General features: G+C 50.4%; 1 protein-coding gene across 5 annotated transcripts; it reads right to left on the bottom strand.

The window, feature by feature from the left end:
* Positions 1 to 2,250: 2,250 nt before the first annotated feature.
* Positions 2,251 to 13,516, bottom strand: PRRG3 (proline rich and Gla domain 3). 5 transcript variants are annotated; one of them, XM_019018807.4, is made up of 4 exons: positions 13,328 to 13,516; positions 9,292 to 9,329; positions 7,955 to 8,115; positions 2,251 to 7,605 (listed from the first exon to the last, which is right to left on the bottom strand). In XM_019018807.4, exons 2-4 carry the CDS (start codon positions 9,296 to 9,298, stop codon positions 7,078 to 7,080), a joined length of 696 nt encoding a protein of 231 aa, XP_018874352.1. In that variant the 5' UTR covers positions 9,299 to 9,329; positions 13,328 to 13,516; the 3' UTR covers positions 2,251 to 7,077. The 5 variants fall into 5 exon arrangements, with proteins under 5 accessions (XP_018874352.1, XP_030861997.1, XP_018874351.1 ...); XM_031006137.3 differs by lacking the exon at positions 13,328 to 13,516 and adding an exon at positions 12,798 to 13,218; XM_019018806.4 differs by lacking the exon at positions 13,328 to 13,516 and adding an exon at positions 12,529 to 12,739.
* Positions 13,517 to 20,461: the final 6,945 nt, after the last annotated feature.

The raw sequence follows: 20,461 nt of genomic DNA, 5'->3' as shown, positions 1-20,461 counted from the left end.
CTGTCCCAAGTCTGTCCGGCTTGGCAGGGAAGAAACTGCTTTGGGGACTGGTTGGAGACTGACAAGGTGCCCCTCTGTCTTTGCCAGCATCTCAGAGAAGCTATGATGTTCACCCTTCAAGATTTTCCAGAATGTGCATCATGTGCTTAGGTTGGAGAAAGGAGCAACAGAGTCTTCCTGTCATGAGTGGAGCATTATGAGCCAAAATTTGTCCCCCTAAAATTCATATGTTGAAATTGTAAACCCCCAGGACCTCAACATGTGGCTGCAGGAGTAATCAAGGAGTAATTAAGTGGAAATGAGGTCAGTGGGGTAGGACCTAATCCAATCTGACTGGCATCCTTATAGGAAGAGGAGATTAGGAGCACCGAAAAGAACAGAGGGACAATACTGTGAAGCCACAGGGAGAAGATGGCCATCAGCAAGCCAAGGATACAAGCCTCAAAAGAAATCAACCCTGCCAGCACCTTGACCTCAGACTTCCAGCCTCTAGAACCTTGAGAAAATCTTCTGTGGTTTAAACCCCCAGCCTGTAGTATTTTGTTTTGGCAGCCCAAGCAAACTAATACATGGAGCTTGGTCTCCGATTGTAGAACACAATCAGTCCACACGTTTTTAAAAATTGAACACTTACTGTGATCCAGGCACTGTGCTGTGTTCTAGGGCAGGAGTGGTGAGAAAAGTTATATATGGTCCCTGCCCAAATGGGGTTACCAGTAGGGCAGGGAGAGGAAGAGGGCATTCTGGAGGGATCTATAGTCAACACAAAACCAACGCAAAGTCACCCTTCCCCAAAAGGGACCAGCAGTTCTAGGTGCATGGCCTGGGGTGGGGCCATCAGGACAGACCCGGATTCACATGATAGATCCAGGACTTCCTCTCTGTGAGATCTTCGTCAAATGACATGCCTTTGCTGGCTTTGTTTCCCTCTGCTATAAACTAGGGTTAGTTATAAACCCCATATCGCAAGTTTCTCGAGAGGATTGTGTCAGTCAATGCATGTACAAGGCCTGGCATACACTAAGAGCTCAATAAATGCTGGCTATGATCATTCATAATCACAATTCAGGCATTTTCCCCACTGCCCTTCCATCCTGTCACTCCTTGTAGCCTCAAGTCAGCTACTATGAGGGAGTGGCACTGGTGCAGGATGGGAGGCTGGGGAGAGGGCAAGGAGAGGGACCCCACCTTCCCAAGCCACACCCTTGAGGCACAGGGTCTGCCTTTCACCTGATCCCCTGTCTCTAGGGATAGAACCATCTCCCTCCACAGTCACCCCATTAAGTCCCTGGCCCTGACTTGCCCTCATCGTCTATAAGCAATTCAAGTGCCTTGGCCCCAGAACCTGTGACTAGATCAGCAAGGGAGGCCCAGTCCATTGGATGGTGCATACAGGGGACTTTGGAAGCTCAGGGCATCCTTCATGTATTAGCTTCCTTGCATGGGCTGGCCTGGGACCCTAAGTCACTGCCTAGAACATTTGTCTCTGGCAAAAGAGCCTAAAGTTCAAAACCTATGTTCAGAATATGACCCCATCTGTGTGCCTGAAGGGCCTTCGAGTTTCCAGCATCCCCAGAAGGTTAGCATCACTCAAGCCCCAGCTCCCCAAGGCCTCTGGCTGCCATTCCTGGCATTTGGGCTCCATATTCAGTCATCTAAGGAGGTCCCAAATTTCATTGCCATTGTCCCATCACTTCCAGGGTCTTCCCGATTAAAGGACGGATTACTTTCATTACTTGGGGTTGGCACAACTAGCACTTGCGACTTCCCGTGGCTATATCTCTCTGCATACCCACAGCTGGGAATCTCTGGGAGCTAAGACCATGTTCCCTCTGTGCAGAGGCTGGGCATTATTGCCCTCTGAACAGTCCCTGATCCTTGCCATCTTTAGAACTTAGGAAGCCCAGCCAGGGCAAAGCCTGAGTATTGTATACCTTCCGCTCCTCTCCCAGCTCTGAAACCAAGCAGGGCATCCTTCCAGCAAGGGACACCTGTTAGTAAGCAGGGATCATGTGACTAGGAAGTTTCTAACTGTGATTTCTGACAGATCTCACCAACCTCATCCCAGAAGGATGGCTCAGGAGATCATCTTACACACTGGGGACAAACTTTAGGACCCAGGACATGTCTGCTTCCTGCTCCTGGACTGTTTTGGGCTTCTTCCTTATCTACAGTCTGACTCACAACCACCCATACCCCTTGGAAGTTTGGGAGTCAGTAGGGATCCAAGATGGATGACGACAGGATTCAAGTGGATGCCATTTGCTCTTTATTATTATTGTTTTCTTGTAAAGAAGGAGACAAAATGTAACAGCCAAATTCAACAATTATAAAAAGAAAGAGAGAAATCAGAAGCAAGTTTGCCTGTTGCCCCCAGGCTCCAATGAAATGCTGACATATACTGAATGTACAGATTTCCCAGCTGACAAGGGTCAACACATGAATACAAGCACAGTTTAAAGTGGTATCAAAATTAATCCATTTCACAGTAATTATTTCTATAAGCTCAGTTGCACATATCAGGGTTTCCACTGTCACAAATTCACAATGTCAGAGCAAAATAACAGATGTGTTCAGGCCTGGGAAATTGGTATCGATGAGGGGAGATGGATTGAGAGGCAAAAGCGGCTGCGGGATTTGTCCCAATCCTGAAGATCTGTGTTAATGCTCGGGCTGGGGGTGGGTGAAGGGCAGGCACTATTCAGCAGTCAGATATCAGTACAGTGAAACAACTGTTGAGGCATTGAGCTTGAGAGGGTGTGCTATTTGGGTATGTTTGTCAGATAAATTCTTGCTAGAGAGAGACTCGCTGCCCACAGTCTGAAAGGAAAAGCTCCCACGTTTGAATATTTGGAGGCGAATGATGGAGCGGCCAGTCTGACAGCGAAGCATCTGCTTTACAGAATATTTAGAAAGATACATCATGTGTATTAGTTTAAATTGCAGTCTAGTTCACAAACTATGTTATTCACAGGATAAATAAAGGAGTAGAGTGAAAGGCTGCAATATCCAACATCCCTGTGATGGAGAGAGAACAAGAGATCACCCTGTACATACGAGAAGTGCTGAACTGCAAAGCTGAAGGCACGGTGAAGGGATCCTTAATATCTTGAGCCTTTTCTTTGAAAAGGGCACTCATTTTAAACTGGATTTCTCTTACACAAAAGACCCTGAACATTGACTAAAGGGAAGAATATTTCAAATATTTTTATGTAGCCAGAATCACAGCTACTGTGAATTGTCTTAAGTTGTGATTTTCTCGAAGTTCTGAAGTAGTGGGCTTCAAATTAATGGGCTTTTAATATAGTTGCAAGCAGTCTGATTACCGTACTTTTAAATTAGCTAATTATAGTGATTAGTATTAGTAGAGTTCCGTGGCGGGGGGTGGGGGGCTGTGCTTGTTTCGGAATCGGTGAAGTCCTGAAATGGAGCTTCATTACTTGTCAAGCTGAAAAGCCACCTAGACCAGCAGCTCTGCTGCCAAGATATCCATCTCAGCCTCAACTGTGAGTGTCCACACATGAGACAGCACACACACATACTCCTAGAAAGACAGAGCCTCCGTGAGCGAGAGAGACTCTCTCCATGATCTCTCTCTTGGACAAAATAACAATCTAGAGGCAGTGTTGAATTTTTTTTCTTCCTTCTCATGGGATGTCACTGGGTTGTCAAAAGATCAACTCTGGCTGGGGGTTGCAATGCTCCACTCACTGGGAGAGGGGAAGCATCCGGCTCTGACTACTTGACAAAAAGACATTTTCCTGTCCTGAATTCCTCATATTCGGGCTACCAAAAAGGCAATGTCCAACAGATCAGGCAGACTCCTGTTTTTGGAAGCACCCTAAGGAATTCACATTCATGGCAGTGGGATTGGAAGTTGAAAAAGAGGCCTCCCGGGGCTGACTGCTCAGCACTGCGTCTCCCTCAGCCAGGGCTGAACGCAGCTGTGTGGGTGGTGTGTACACGCCAGGCACCTGTGCACCCCACTCTTGCACTTGTGCTTTCATTTTGAAAACCAGAGGCGATGGGAAGCAGGGGAGGGACAGGATTTCGATTTTTCTTTTAAAAAATCTTAAAAAGTTTTTGGTTGAAAACAAGTGACAGTCACATTTCAAGAAAATTTTTAAAGCCTTTTCTTTTTGAAAAATGAAAAACATCTAATTAACTAGTCCCGCCATACCCAAAGTCAATAGTCACACATCTTTACACACACACACACACACACACACACACACACACACACACAAACATGCCCAGGAGTGCTCAGATTTCTTTCAGCTGCTGACGCCCACAGAACAGAAGCCTGGGCCAGGGGCACCATGCCAAAAGGGCGTGTGAGCGGGGGTTGCATAGGGTGGAGACCTGCAGAATGGAGCTGCTTTGTCTTCTTCCAAAGCCTTTTTCAAGGAGGCAAACAGTGACAACTTTGGGGGTTGGGTGTCCAATATAGTTAATGCCACGTTTCCTTGCTCAGGGCCCTGTCATCAGGCTACCCAGCCCTGCGAGGGGAGGTGACATTCCTCTTTTCAGACCGGATCCCTCCTGGTACAAATATAGCTGCACACCGGCTATTGTTTCAGATAAGCAATGAGAAAAGGCAACGTGCACACATAGATACACACACACATACACACACACACACACACACACATAGAAGTCCAAAAACAGCAAAAATGTAGCCACGAAAGAGTCAGCATTGTATCAAATCCACCTCCATACAAACACAGAGTTTGAAAAGATATGTACAGGGCATTCATAAAAGCCAAGTGTGCACCGCAAGGAATGATGCCTGCTGTGTGCTGTACAGTCTTTTTTCTACAATGTGCTGCAAAAACCATCCCAGAGACCGTGGTGCAGCCCTACCTGGCAGAACACCATGAAGCATCTGAACCGAACACCACAGGCCTTAAGCAACCTCCTGTGACTCTTCCCACGGCCTGTCCTCAGCCCCTGAAGGACACATGTTGCCCTCCATGGGCCAGGCCTTGGGCTTCTTCCTGCTCTCTCCCATTACCACCCAGCTGCAACTCAGATGCCAAAGGCAGCGGGCATTTCTTGGCAAACTCCCTTTGGCTCTGATCAGTGGAGCTCATGCCTGGCTCTGTGCTAACTGAGTAGACATATTGGGATAAGTTTCTTCTCACCTGCTCCCAGGTCACACTCTGGCACCTACTTGAAGAAATACTGGGAGAGCCAGGGCTAGCCCCGAGCTTCAGGCTTCCCCAGGTCCCCCAACATGGAAAAAGCAGGGGCCTCTTAAGCCAAAAACCCCTTTGTGACGAAGGGCAGGAGTGCAATGCTGAAGGCCCAGGGGAGGGAAAGACAAGGAAACGAAAGGTAGAATGTCACCTGCATTCACCAGCATCTCTGGCATCAGGGAGCTCTGGAAAGGGAGGACGAGAGGATGGAAAGGGTCAACTGACGGGAGATTGACTCTCCAAGTGGAGACTCAACATCAGAGGCATATGAGGGCCTCAGCTAAGACTGCTCCCTTATAACCTACACCTTTCTAGAAGACTCTTCCTAAGGCAAACCTCGCTGGCTCCCCGGCAATTCAAGCACTTCGCAGGCATTTGCTCAGTCAGCCTCCAACAGGCCTGTGAGGTAGGGGGAAGGATGGAAAACCCCAGCCACAGGGTGGAGTGGTCCAAGCTGGTGGCCTCACTGGGGTAGGGACACAAGCCTTCTAACTGGAAGCACGTCCCAGGGCAAGTCCTCAGGGCTAGAGCAGCCTCCAGAAGTCCTCTGTGGCCTGAAGGCAGGGCTGCATTCAAGGAAATGAGTCCCAATGTCTGCCTTAGAGAGATATTTTGACAGAAAAAAGCTTGTCAGCTCAGTGGATTTTAAATTGCTGTGGTTGCCAATAGACCCAGGCCATGCATTCTTGCACCACACAAAAATTTGCTACAATTTTTAAAGCACCACAGAGGAGAAATGGTTTGATGTTGAGGTCAGGAGGATGGAGACGGAAGTAGGGGGAGGTGGTATCAACAGTGTCTAGCATGGTCACTGACAGTTAAAGGGCAGGTGCCTTCTGCCCCACTGCTGTCCAAAGCCTCGCTGAAAACAGACTGGCACCTGGCAACAGCAGAGCAAACCCCATATGGGCCTTCAACCCCAGGCCACGGGCTTCTCCACAAATACATGTTTTAAAGGGGACACTTTAGGATCTTCTCCTGAGATGCGCACCATCGTTAAGGAGAAATCCTCAATCTGAAGTTCAATTTCAATGCACCATTCGCAAAAAGTAGGCTCAAGCCAGTGGGTAGTGGTTTGAACACAGCTGGTCCACATGTCTGGAGAGACAAGCACACTAGAAACTGAATGGCAGAGTCCACGTGGGCCCCTTGGTCAATGTGGAAGAGGAAACTCTGCCACCCAGCCCTCTGGCCCTCATCCTTCACACACCCTGTCCTCCTTCCAGGAGTGTGGGGACAGGTTTTAGGGGAGGCGGACATCACAGATCCATGTGATAAATTTCCCTTGGCCTCCTATGAACGGCCCGGGTGCTAGAGTTTTGTTCTATTGTGTTAATTATTTATTTGTCACGATTTTTTCATTTTGTTTTTGCTCAGTCCTTGTCCCTGTCCTCCAAATGTAAGCAAGGACAGAAAGCACAGAACTGTGGAGGGTAAGGGGTGCTGAAAGGCTGGCTTCCTTCCCTTACCCCTGAGGCCCAGAGCTCTAGACACAGGCAGGCCTCCAGCCAGTCCCACAGCCCCCGGGCCAGGCCTGTGGACATTCTGGCCACAATCAACTCAATGGGGTTATTCCTTTGGCATAAGAGAAGCCAGTTCCTGATGGAAAGACAGGATGTTGGAGGCTTGGGGGTCATCCCAAAGAGTTGGGCACTTTGGCCTTTGGCTCTTCCTGGGGGCTTCGACTCATGCGTGGTCCCTACCCCCACCCTCCCCACCTGTCTCTGACAACTGACTTCCTAAAACTCCACAGTTAGGGAATTATTTGGCAACAAGGAGGCTAAGGCTGTTTTGTGGTGGCACAGTCTTTAAAAAGTTAAAAAGAAAATAGGAGACCTCGGAAAGAGGCGTTCATCCAAGACAGGGCACAAACGTCCCACTACTTGTCAGCGCCAGGGTTGGCGGCCACTATCTCCTCGTACTTTGGGGGTGGGTCGCTGTAAGACACGCTGGCCTCCTCACTGCTGCTCTCTTGGGGCGCAGTCACCTCCTCGTAGGAGGGGGGAGGGGTGGTGCTGGACAGTCTGGAGAGAGAGAGCTCAGGGAGGTAGAGGGTGCTCTCGAGCCGGACTGTGGTTCTGCCCCCCCGACTGGGCCCCAGCACCACCTGGGGGCTGCTCGCTGCCTCTCGGTGCCCAGAAGGCTCCCCTTGGCTATGCACAGTACCCCGGTACACCATGACCCGGGGGAGGGTGTGCCCGGCGCGACTGGCTAGGTACCGGTTCTGAGCATAGGAGGGGTGGTGACGGGTCGCTTTCTGCAGCTGGCACCTCCAGATGATGAACAAGGCGATGACAATCAGCAGTGCCACCCCCAGAAGGGGTACCACCACATACATGGCATCTGAGCTCTGCGAGGGGTCTCGGACAGAGTAGACTGCATTTGGGTACCCCTTCCAGAACTCCATCTGCAAAAGAAAAAGTGGTACTTAAGAGAAGCTCAAGCTCCAGGTGGGCTCAGAGGCCTTCAGTAACTCTGGTGCTTCCTACCCTTCCCCATCTGACTTGTCTGAGAGAGTTACCAGAGAGGCAGCAGAATGTACCAAGGGCAAAGGACAATGCTCCCAAGTGAGGAGGACCCCAAAAGAGTCAGGCAATGGGACTGTACATACTTTATCTGCTCCCTGATGGCCCTAGTGGCTATGCCTTAGGCTGGGTGTCTTTCCTTGCTTCTGATTGGTCTGCACTACCAGGGCCTGTTCTTGCTATTCCTGAGGCTACTCCTACTCCCAGAACCAGCCCCAGGGTGGTACATGCCGTTTTCTCTTTGTTCTCAAACACTTCCTTGACCTCCTCGTAGCTGCAGATCTCCTCCATGCACTCTCGCTCGATGGTGCCCTGGCGCAGCTCCTCCAGGAACTCATTGGCACGAGGGAATCGTTTCAGGACCGAATGGGCATCCTTGGCCTCCAGAAACACTGAGGAGAGAGCCCTACTGAGGCCTGGAACGGGGAGATGCCCAGGGGCTCCTTCAAACCAGGCCCAGCCCAGCAACTGAAGCATAATTATGCAGGGAAACAAGGCCGAGTGAGCAGGCAAGACACCAGGCTTCTGATCAAAGGACATGGCCAGCCCTTTGTGAAAGGGATGGAAGGGCTGACATTCTATGGTGCCATGATATACCTGTCTAGAATACCACGGCCCCAACAAGGCTTAGGCCCCTGGCTACATGGAAGAAAATGGTAGCCAACTGCAAGGAAAGTGCACGTTGCACAGGAACAAGAAAGAATAAGAATTGTAAGTAGGCAATGTTCAGTGACTAAAGCTCCAGTATCTTCTGCATCACCTTGAAAAGTGAAAGTTGGAGCCCTTGCAATGAGAATGTATTTCTCTTTAAGGCTGATACTGGTGGAACTAATACCAGATAATCCTAGAAGACTCTACCAGGGTGGTGTTCCTCCATCTGAACATCCACCTGTGCCACCAGGTGGTCTGGCATCAATAGTCTTGTTCAAGAAAGTCTAATGCAAAGCCAGCCTAGGCTAGATCAGACAAGTGGGCATACACGAGCCTAAGAGCACCTCTGGGGATGGGAAGTAGCAGGGTTCAGATGGAGAGTCTAAGCTTTTACAGACAGGGCACAGACTCTCCCTACAATACCATCTTTGGATGGTGGGCATATCTACTTATTCCAGAGAGAGAGAGACCCAGCTACAAACAGGCTGACCAGAATAGCTTGAGCTCTGCACCCACATAAGCCTAAGTTGAGACTGTGAAGGATGAAAGAAGAGGTGACGTTTGCTCCTGTTGTTCACCTAGAGGTGGGACTTCCTGGTTCCCATGTAAAGCAACTCCCCCTGGATGCCCAAGCTGGCATGTCTTTGTCAGCAGGCAGGCACCCTTCCCCAGGCCCTATGGCCTGTCACGTTAGTGTCACTCAGGGAAGCCTGGGTAGGTACACATCTACAAGTGACATATACTTCAGAAGGGAGCCAAAGAGTTGAGAGGGCAAAACTGCTACTCAGCCATTTGGAAAATGGCTACAGGCCCACTTTGGGGGTAGGGAGCAGGGAAGCTGGGAAGGACTTGAAACCTGACTCATGAACCCCTAGGCATGGTCCTCCATGGCTCTGCCTAGGCCTGGAAAAACTCACCTGCCATGATGCTCCCTCAGCTGCAGGGTCTCACTTCTCTGGAGTAAGAGAAAAGCAAAGTTGCAGTGAAACCACATCTAGAAATTTACAGGGCACACTCTTGGCTCTGGGATGTGCCCCCCTCCCACTGGCCTGGTCAAAAGGTTGAAGCAGCACCTTGTGGGGTGCATCGTCCTCCATGCAGCCACCCATGGCTTCCGCTGCTTCTCATTCTGCCCCAAGCTCTTCTCCAGAGACCTCCCCAGGCCCAGTAGGGCCCAAAGCAAACCTTTCAGTGTTTTCCCCCAAGAACATGTTCTGAGCATCTATAAGAACCAAGGGTTGACCTTTTTCTTTAAAAAAGGAAAGCTCCTAAAGGCTGAGGCTCCTCCTTCCTTGCTCCCCTCAATGAATCTTTGCAACTTCCAATTGGAAAGGACCTCAGAGATAGATGAGGAGATAAAGCCCAGAGAGACGGGCTCAGACAAGGTTAAGCAAATCAACAGTGACAGTGGCAGGACCAGAATTCACAACTAATTTTGATCACAATGGTGAGTCACAGATACCTCCAATGACAAGCATGTTCCCTGAAAACAAAGCTTAACGCAGCATCAACCATCTCAAAAGTCACTGCCCTGCTGGGACTAGCCTATAGCAACCTTCAGTGGACACATCTTCTACAGGGTCTCATCCTCCATGCACAACAATGCTGCATTCTTCATATTCCCAGGCATAATCAGAAGGCCCAAACCCAGGTGACCCGCTGTGTTCATCTTCACCAGACAAAGAGGCAAGATACCTGGAATCTTCTGGAACCAGGCCTCTCTTCTCTCTTTGCATTAAAGCCCATGGCAGTAGAGTGCCAAGACATGAATTTAGATGTCCGACACTGAGACGCTAACTACAAGAGTTGCCCCTAATGTGAGCTATTGTCAGAAAGCCTTTCTCCTGCTAAGGAGCTATCCAGCCAGTACTTAAACCATGGTCACAGCACACTGCTCCCTCTGTCCCTCCCCACAATACACACGCCCACTCATACACACATTCTAGAGCCCTTGCTGAGCTGCCCACATCTGGGAGCAATCACCCCACTGCTCCCCTCCCCAAGCAGAAGCTCTGGTTTTATGACTAACTGGATGCAAGACACGTGAACTGTGGAATCCATTGAGCCCTCCTTTTTGCCTAGGCTGCCAGGAAGTTCAGCGTCACTATTGCCAGTCAAGCACAGGCACCCTGGAAGCCCAGCTGTTAAGCACATATGCTTCTGTCCTGCGATGTGGTATACAGCTTTCTATTTATGTTTCCAGTGTCCTATTGTGCATTTATAATATGCCACCTAATCCTTTTGGCAAACAGTTAGGATATAAATCAATAATTTAGGCTGGTCGCGGTGGCTCATGCCTATAATGCCAACACTTTGGGAGACTGAGGTGGGCGGATCACCTCAGGTCAGGAGTTTGGGACTGTCTTGACCAAAAAATGGTGAAACCCCATCTCTACTAAAAATACAAAAATTAGTTAGGCATGCTGTGGTGCATGCCTGTAGTCCCAGCTACTCCGGAGGCTGAGACAGGGGAATCGCTTGAACCAGAGAGGCGGAGATTGAAGTGAGCTGAGATTGCGCCACTGCACTCCAGCCTGGGCTACAAAGCCAGAAAGAAAGAAAGAGAGAAAGAGAGAAAGAGAGGGAGAGAGGGAGAGAGGGAGGGAGAGAGGGAGGGAGGGAGGAAGGAAGGGAGGGAGGGAGGGAGGAAGGAAGGAAGGAAGGGAGAAGGGAAGGGAAGGGAGGAAGGAAGGAAGAAAGAAAGAGAGAAAGAGAGAAAAGAAAGAAAAGAAAATTAAAGGTAAAACAGCAGATCTGACATCTATTTGTGGAAACGCCACATCAAGGGGCTTTCTCTTTTGAACCCTGCAACAATCTCCCTCAAAACTATCAACATGTGAATTTGTCAACAGATGGGCCTGCCTTGTGAGACAGTTGGCCCTCAATGTTTGTCAGAACCAAGATGGAATATGATCTCAAAATTCTGCTTGCATTATGGATACCTGAGCTTTATGTGGTGAGGGTGTGGATATAGTATGCCTCGTGGCAAGGATTTTTTGCTTGAAGAAAAATGGAGCTGTTGTATCTGGGTTTGAGAAGAATGCACATAGTCTTCATAAGGGAAGAGAGAAAAATATGCTTATCAAAGGAAACTGCAGTGGTTTTTTTAAAAAAATGGAGAAAAATTTACATAATAGATTACATATATCCATCTTTTGTCCCCCACACACCTAGCCTTGGTCAAAGGTGGCTATATGTCACACCTATCATAGACCCGAACACATGTTATCGTGACGCACCTGCTAAAGTCACCAGTTCATTTTTAAGCTTCAGTCGAGCCAGGAACACCCCCAAAACAGTTCCCATGGCATGGCCCACTCCATTAGCAATTCTGTAGCCACCTTCACTGCTGCTGCTGCCTGCCACGAGGCCTCTTCCCCCTCCCTCCCCAAAATGTAGCGCCTGCTTCTTCCCCTATAAATACACCATCAATAGACAGTTACTATGGCAACAATAAGGAAGCAATCGTGAGGGCTCCACGACAAAGAATGATGCTGCAGCCACACATGTATATGTCCCCCCTGCCCCTGGTGGATACTGTAAAGCTGACTGTAGGCGGAAGGAATTTTTAACCCACTCCCCGCAGGAACACAGCTGAATCCTGACAGCCTGGAAAGGAAGGAAGGCAGGGAACTGGCCACCACAAAGACCTTGCTTAACTCCACCCCAGACTGAAGCTTCTGAATCTCAGGCCTCTGGGACACAACTCCCAAAGTCCCTCACATGAAGCCTGGTGACCACCAGAGCACCTGGTGTCCCAAGACATGGCCTCCAAACCACTTCTCCAAACCCTAGACTTTATTTCCATCCCTCAGAACTGATCGCCAGGAAAGGGTTCTCCAAATCGCATGACTCATCGACCCACCCAGTGACACGACAACTCCCAAATTATGCTCAAACTCAAACTCTGGGGCCCCCTTGTCCCTTTCCACTCAGGCCAGCCCTGAAAGTACCTGTCCTCGCCCACCTTCGCTGGACACCAGCGCCCTGACCCAGCAACACTCTTCTCCCGGAGCTGTTCAATACCCCCCATCCCCTTGGCCCGGACAGGCCTCTAGATCTTCCCTCCCCAACAATGCCCCGCACCCAGCTCGTTGGCCCTGGATACCGAACCGTGCCCTCGGGACTGGGACACCCAACCCAAATGGCCTCACCGTTCTCCGGGCCCAGAAGGCGGCCGCCCTGTTTGCGCACGCAGCCCGCCACCTCGCTGCTGCGCCTCTTCCAGCAGGGGCCCTGTCCCCGCCCACCTGCTCCCCGTCGGCCAAGCCCCCCGGTCCGGCCCAGCCGTCTCCTCCCTCCCTTCCTCCCCTCCCCGCTGCCCTCCCACCGCCCCGGGCACCCTGTCGCCCGCCCCTCCAGGGCCGAAGTGCGCCTGGAACCCCCGCCCCTCGCAGCCGGGCGCCCAGGCCCTGCCCATTACCTCGGCACCCCCCTGCCTGCCCCTGCTTTCCTCTGGGGGCTCCGCAGCTGCCCGCCCCCCACACCCCGCCGCGCCAGGGCTGGCCTCGCGCCCCGCGCCTCGCGCGCCACGACCGCAGTGCCCCGATCGCCAGGCCGCAATCGTCGCGCTGCCCCGCGCACCGGGCCGCCTGCCGCCTGGCCGAGTGGAGGAAGGAGGGGTGGGGGCGACGGAGTGGGCCGAGGGGGTTGGGAGAGCGGGCGGGCAAGCCGGGCCGGAGGGGCGGCGGCGCGCACCGAGCACCGCGCGCCCGCGCCCCACTCTGCCGGCGCCGCCCCTGCCCCCGCCCGTGCCGCCGGGGGGCGGGGCCTGACTGGCGGGCCTGGGGCACACAGAGGACCCTTGGTCAAAGCCCTGGTCCAGTCGTGACCCAAGGCGTGGGCCCTCGGAAGATACGGCGCAGCAGGGAGCTCGGGCGGCCGCTCCCAAGGCCCGTGCGCCAGGCGTCCCTGCGCAGCCCAACCCGCGTCCTGTCCCCACCCCGGGCTCACCTGCCATTCAGGCCCGCCGTGCTCCTGGGGCCGCCGAAAAGAGAGGGGGGCTAGCCTGCAACCTAGGCCTGCCTTGCCAGGGATCCACTGGGCCCTCAGAAGAAGGACCGAGTCGAGGCCGCGTTCCGCCAATGACTGGGTGACCTTGGCTTCCTCACTTACCTACCCCCACCCTGCCCCGGGAAGGCAGGCTTCTCTCCTGCAAAGTCCGAGAAATGGGGAGAATTCTGCCTCCCTCGCGAGGCTGCAGCGAGTTGAAGGAGGAAATGGGTTTGGAAAACTCTAAGGCTTAGTAAGGGGAGAAGGAATCTTCTGCGACTGCAAGGAGCGCTAGATGGGGGCTCCTTCGGAGGCAGCACTGTGAGAAGTTCGGCATGGCAGGACAAGACGCATAGCAGAGATTACACTAGTCCAGGAGGAACCACATGACAGGTCCACTGCTAAGAGAGGGGCAAGGGGGTTCCGGGTGGGCTGAGGTTCTGGGTCTAGGAAAGCCTCCCTCCGAGAAGGGGATGCTGGGTTTTCAGGGTTCCTTTTTGTTCTCTGCACATCTAGAACCTGGCCAGGCACTGGGGTTGGCGTCCTCTTCCTCCCTCCACCCCAAGTGTTGCTTTTGATGGGAATGAATCTCAGAAGGCGGTTCCAGAACCACTCCCACCCCTATCCCATGGCGGGTATTAGCAACCTGCCTTGCCAGGGGGCGGAAGAGGGGTGGGAGAAGGCCTTCATTGCCACCGGCCGCCTCCCCTCCAACCCCCAGGGCCTGGCTCCCCTAGCTCCTCCGATGCCTGCCTCTACACTTCTCTCCCCGCATGGTGCTTTCCCTTCCATTTCTGCCTCCTGTTAGAGTTCTTCCCTAGCTTGCTTGCTATTTCACGGCTGCAGGAATCTTCCTTACCCACGACAGCTCTTCTATGGCCTTCCCCTCATGCCTCCGGAGCCTGTGGGGCAGAATTCCACAGACTCTTCTGGAACTAACCTCTTGAGTTTCCTAGCCCACCAGCATGTTCCCATCTTGATCTTAACACCGCATAGACCCTTGTACACTTGACTGTTAAAAAAGCAGCTCTTCCAGTATGTGCACAAGGGTCTATGGCTTCTGCCCTCCTTCTGGCACTCCCACTTTAGCTTCTGGCTCCAGCCACATGAGGCTACTTCTACTTCCCACTGCCCAGAATGCCTTTCCTCCCACTGTGGACCTGGAGCATTTGCATTCATTCTTCCCACACAGTGTGCATGACATCTCTACTGTGAGGTCTTGCAGGATCCTCCCTGCACCCCAGTCCGCCATTCCACTCTCAGGACTATCTGCAGAGACTATGAACATGGGGGCCTCGGTGGATAGCAAGGTGGGGGAGGAGGAATAGCAGTGCCTCTGGAGCGTATTGCCTGCTGCACCTCTTGGTGGTACTACATAATAGGCTCTATTATCTCCAGCAAGTGTTTGACCTCTCTGCATCTCGGTTTCCTTACCTTTCAGATGAGAATGATGCTAACAGTGCCTGCCTCAAAGCGCTGCTAAGCGGGTAGTGGAGATAATCACATAGAATATGCCTGGCGCTTAAGTGTGAGCTTAATGCACATCAGCTGGCCTGCATCCAGCTACCTTGTGTTCATTTGGTAGCTCACTTACGTGCACACTTGCCTCCTCTCTTGGGGCCAGGGACCTTGTCTCTTCCTGTGTCCCTAGCATCTCGCACAGAGCCTCATCCACAGCTGGTGCTCTCTAGAGACTTGTCAAGCTGAGGCTGGAGGGGCTGGGGCTGAGAAGGCCTCCATTGCCTTCTTACCTGCCCCCGTTTCTGTTCCGGCAGAGCCGGAATTGTGGGTGTATGACCCATGGAGTCAGACAGCGCCCCATGCTTAAGAGGACTCTGGACACCTGGCTCAAGGCTGTGCTATCACCATCTTGAAATTCTAATGCTTTTTGAACAAGGGGCCTTCATTTTCACTTTCACTGGGTCTCACAAAGTATGTAAGCCATCATGCCTATGGGTGGCATTTCCAATATCCCCGATCCTATCCCAGGGAACAGAATTTTCAATCACCCACCACTTGTGATTCCTCACTTTCTCCCCTCTGCAAGTTGGTGTGTGGGTCAGCCTTCAACTTAGCACCATGATGGCTTCTATTTTTCCAGTGGACACCAACAGCAGCTCTGGCTCCTGCTTCCTCCCTGTGGGTCGTGGGGTATCAGCTTTGTCCAGACTCTGGTTTCCTCAGTGAGAAGGCTTTCTAACTCCCCTCAGGATGGCTCCACACACTGCTGAGGACTGATGATTTTAGATTGTGATGATTGCAGATGATTTTAGATTGTGGTCTCAACGGTGCCCCCTGCACCAGTATGTGGAAGTCTTGTCCACTGGCTTCACTACCTGCCCAGGCACCAAACACTTTGATGCCCTCAAGTGGCTTTCCTTTTCCACTCAAATTGCAATGATGTTAGCCTCCCCTAGGCTACTGGCACAGCTCTGACCCTCACTATGTAAATGAACCTTCATTTCCCGCTCCTGACCTCCATCACATTCAGCGTTCACCCTCCTCTTCCCTCTGCATTGCTGAGCAGTTTTCCGAATGCCTATCATGTGTAAGGCACTGCATTAAGGGTTGTGGGAGGACACAGCTCCAGTAAGTGGGAAAAGGTAGATCATAATTCAGTAAAAATTCCCAACACAGTGCAAGAGGACAGACCTTCCATGCCAGATTTGACCTACCTTCTTACCTGCCCCCATTTCTGTTCCAAATCCCATCTGGCAGAGCTGGAATTGTGGGTATATGACCCATGGAGTCTGACAGCGCCCCGTGCTTAAGAGGGCTCTGGACACTGGGCTCAAGGCTCTGCTATCACCATCTTGAAATTCTAATGCTTTTTGAACAAGAGGCCTTCATTTTCACTTTCACTGGGTCCCACAAATTATGTAAGCCATTGTGCCTATGGGTGGCATTTCCAATATCCCCGATCCTATCCCAGGTAACAGAATTCTCAGTCGCCCACCACTTGTGATTCCTCACCTTCTCCCCTCTGCAAGCCTTGACCAGTTGCCTCTTTCCTCATGTCTCATCACCACCAATTCCATTACCTTCCTCCACATTGCCCCTCCCCAGCCCCATTCCTGTGCCTCACCCTTTGGCTAAGAGGAGCACTCTCTGACAACCTCATTTACTCCCAGAGTTTCACTCTTTCCCCAACACTCATCCGTTCCAGAATTGAATGGATAACTTTATCTGAGCTCTGCTGCTCCCATCATTTTATGTCCTGACTGAGCCTAAGCATTGATCCTTACCCTGTAAGAGACTCATTCCATCTCTGCAAACCGATCAACAAGTTAATCAGGTGTCATGGATTGAGTTGTGTCCCTCTGCAAATTCGTGTTGAAGTCCTAATCCCCAGTACCCAGAATGTGATCATACTTCGAAATAGGGCCTTTAAAGAGGTTATTAAGGTAAAATAGGGTTATTAGGCTGGGCCCTAATCTAGTGTGACTAGAGTCCTTATAAGAAGAGGAAATTAGGACACAGGCATGTACAGAGGAATGACTATGTGGAGACACAGGGAGAGTGTGGCCATCCACAAGCCACCAAGAGAGGTTCAGGAGAAACTGACCCTGCCCACACCTTGATCTCAGACTTCCAGCCTCCAGAACTGGAAGACAATACATTTCTATTGTTCAAGCCACCCAGTCCACAGTACCTACTTTGTTAAGACAGACTGAACCAACTCCTACATCAAGCATTTACTCAGTGATACTACGTGCTATCCACTGTTCTAGGACTTGGGATTACAGAAGCCAAAAAATTAAATAAAAACTCCTAACCTCATGGATATTAGACACAAAAAAAAGAAAAACAAGTCAAAGATACAGGATGCTAGATGATGATTGGTGCCATGAAGAAAAAGTGAAGCAGAGATTTCAAATAAGGTAGTCAGGAAATGTGCCACTGAGAAGATGGCATTTGAACCAAGATTTGAAAGAGTTGAGGGGCCTCCTATTCCAGGTTGGGAAATTCACAAGTGCAAGAGGCCTGGGAGCAGAAGCTTAGCATGTTCTAGGGTTAGGCAGGATGCTGGTGCGCTGAAGTGAAGCAAGCCAGAGAGGAGGATGGTAGGAGACTAGGTCAGAGTAGTTAAGATGGGGGTAGCGAGAGATCATGCAGGGCCTTGTAGACCACTGTCAGGACTTTGGCTACTACTCAGAGTCATGTGGAGAGACAGTGAGGATTCTGAGTCAATGGTTACCACGATCTGATTTCTATTTTACAACAGGCAATGCAGTGGAGGTGGTAAGAAGCAAGCAGATTCAAGATTGATTTTGATGGAAGAGTCATTAGGGTTTGATGCCAGTTTGGAGTTGAGCTAGGACAGAGACAGAAATCAATTATGGCACTAAGGTTCTCAGTCAAGGGAACAGGAAGGACGGAGGCCCTTTAACTGAGATAAGAAAAACAGTGATGGAATGGGTTGTATAGACGTGTGTGAAGTTCAGGGGCAATATCAAGGCTGGAGATACAATCACAGAATGAGTAACAGTTCGTTCATATTACAAGTCATGAGACTGGATTGGATCCACAGGATAATGAATGTAAAGGTAGCAAACCAGCCCCAGAACGAAGCCCCAGGCAATCCTACATTTAGACGAGGAAAAGCCAGCAAGGGAGCCAGTAAGGAGTGATGGGTGAGGCAGGAGGGGTGCAGCAACACGTAGAGACAACTGCAGAAAGTGTATCAGGAAAGAGGCAGTGAGCAGCTATTCCAATCCTATGGACTGGACAAATAAGAAGAGGACAAAGAATTGAGCATTATGTCTGTCAATGTGGAGGTCATGAATGTCTTTACAGGGGCCATTTCCAGGAAAATGTGGAGGGACAAGAGTAGGAAAAAAGGAATTGAAAACAGCGAGTACCCAATGATTGACAAGTATTGTAAGGAGTTTTGTTGTGAAGGAGAACAGAGAAGCTGGGGTTGGGGGTGGTAGGGATATGAGAGGACAAGATAAAAGTATTTTTAAAATACGAGATAAATTCCAGCCCTGTAACATGTTTGTATGCTAATGAGCCAGTAACGTGGGAAAAATTGGTGATGCAGGAGGGAGAGACACAGAGGTAGGTAGGTGGGAGAAGCGATGGCAGAGCTTGGAAAAGTGCTCTTCTGATGGCTTCTATTTTCCCAGTGACACAGAAAGCCAAGCCACCAGTTGGGAGTTGGGGTGAGGGATGTCAGTGGTTTGAGGAGAGAAGGCTTGAAATAGTCTTCCTCTGGGAGCCAGGAGAGTGGATGTTCTGTGGAACTGTAGCGTGATTTCTGGGCTGCATGGAGGGCCCACTTGAGGGTTGATGGTCATTATTTTAAAGTGAAACTACTCAACATATGTGCATGGCTTTCTCCAACCATATTCAATTGTTCTTGTGGATATTTAGAGTAGGTAGAGTTGGATTTCATCAGGGTTGGGGTTTTGCCAGATGAGTACAGGGATATAATGGAGGGGGCACAGTAGTTTTATGTGGATTCAAGGGAGAAATGATAATGATTGACCATGGATTTTAGGCTGGGTAAGGAGGGAGATAAGGACAGAATCAGGGTTTGGTGAAGGAGAGTGAAATCAACAGTAGAATCTTTGGTTTGAGGGTCCCCATAGGGGTCAGAGGACTGTCATAATACTAAAAGGAGTGAGCCAGTGGTTGGAGAGCTGGATACATGAAATGGAGATTCTGGAGAGATGGTGGTTATAGATGTCAACCAGGTCTTAGGATGAGTGTAGAAGGAAGTGGCTGAGGTAGAGAACAGGGCAAAAGCACCACTGGAGAGTAGGTCAAGGGAGTAGGAGATCAGAGTAGAATTATCTATGCAGATATTGAAATTACCAAGAACTTTGCCATCCTCCCACCCACACACACCCTGGATCCCAACCTACACATAAGCACGTGCTTATTCTTTTTACTTTTGTCTCCTCTGACTGTGTGTTTTCAAATAGCCTATCTTCAAGCTCACTATTTCTTTCTTCTGCTTGATCAATTGTGCTATTAAAGAGCAATGATGCATTCTCTGGTATGCCAGTTGCATTTTTTTAGCTCCAGATTTTCTGCTTGATTCTTTTAAATTACTTCAATCTCTTAAAGTCTATCTGGTAGGATTCCGAATTCCTTCTCTGTGTTATCTTGAATTTCTTTGAGTTTCCTCAAAACAGTTATTTTGAATTCTCAATCTGAAAAGTCACATATCTCTGTCTCTCTGGGATTGATCTCTGGTGCCTTATTTAGTTCATTTGGTGAAGTCATGTTTTCCTGGAAGGTCTTGATGCTTATGGATGTTAGTCAGTGTCTGGGCATTGAAGAGTTAAGTATTTATTCTAGTCTTTGCAATCTGGGCTTGTTTGTACCCATCCTTCTTGGGAAGGCTTTCCAGGTATTCAAAGGGATTTGGGTGTTATGATCTAAGTGTTTGGTTACTGCAACCATATCTGCATCAGGGGGCACCTCAAGCCCAGTAACACTGTGGCTCTTTCAGACTTGTAAAGGTACCACCTTGGTGGTCTTGGGTAAGATCCAAAAGAATTCTCTGGATAACCAGGCAGAGACTCTTGTTTTCTTTCCTTAATTTCTCCCAAAGATATGAAGTCTCTCTCTCTCTTTCTCCCTCTCTCTCTCTCTCTCTGTGTGTGTGTGTTTTTTTGGGGGGGGGAGATATGTATCTGTGCTGAGCTGCCTGGAACTGGGGGAGAGATGACATAAGCACCCTTGTGGCCACCACAATTGGGACTGCACTGGATCACACCTGAAGCCAGAATGGCACTGGTGCCTCACTCAAGGCTTGTGATAACCACTGTCTGTCTACTGCCTATGTTTGCTCAAAGCCCTAGGACTCTGCAATCAGCAGGTGGTGAAGCCAGCCAGGCTTGTATCCTTCCCTTCAGGGCAGCAAGTCCCCACTGTCCCAGGTGGGTCCAGAGATGCCATCAGAGAGCCAGGGCCTGGACTCAGAAACTTTAGGAATCTACCTGGTGCTCTATTCTACTGTGGATGAGCTGGCACCCAAGCCACAAGACAAAGTCCTTCCCATTCTTGCCTCCTCTTTCCCCAAGCAGAGGTCATGCCTTCCCCATGGCTACCACCACCCAAGGCCCACGACAAGTACAGGCT

Source organism: Gorilla gorilla, chromosome X (genome assembly GCF_029281585.2).
Source record: "Gorilla gorilla gorilla isolate KB3781 chromosome X, NHGRI_mGorGor1-v2.1_pri, whole genome shotgun sequence".
NCBI classification, from domain to species: Eukaryota; Metazoa; Chordata; class Mammalia; order Primates; family Hominidae; genus Gorilla; species Gorilla gorilla.
The sequence above is the reverse complement of the archived record's forward strand: the minus strand, read 5'-3'. Positions and strand labels throughout refer to the sequence as shown.

What these genes read in the sequence shown, in the direction of transcription:
- PRRG3 (XM_055376098.2), bottom strand. Translation starts at nt 8,263, where the DNA reads ATGTCCTTTGATCAGAAGCCTGGTGTCTTGCCTGCTCACTCGGCCTTG. An exon ending in TTGAGAACAAAGAGAAAACG is followed by an intron (nt 7,606 to 7,954) that starts GCATGTACCACC and finishes TTTCTTTTGCAG; the next exon opens with ATGGAGTTCTGGAAGGGGTA.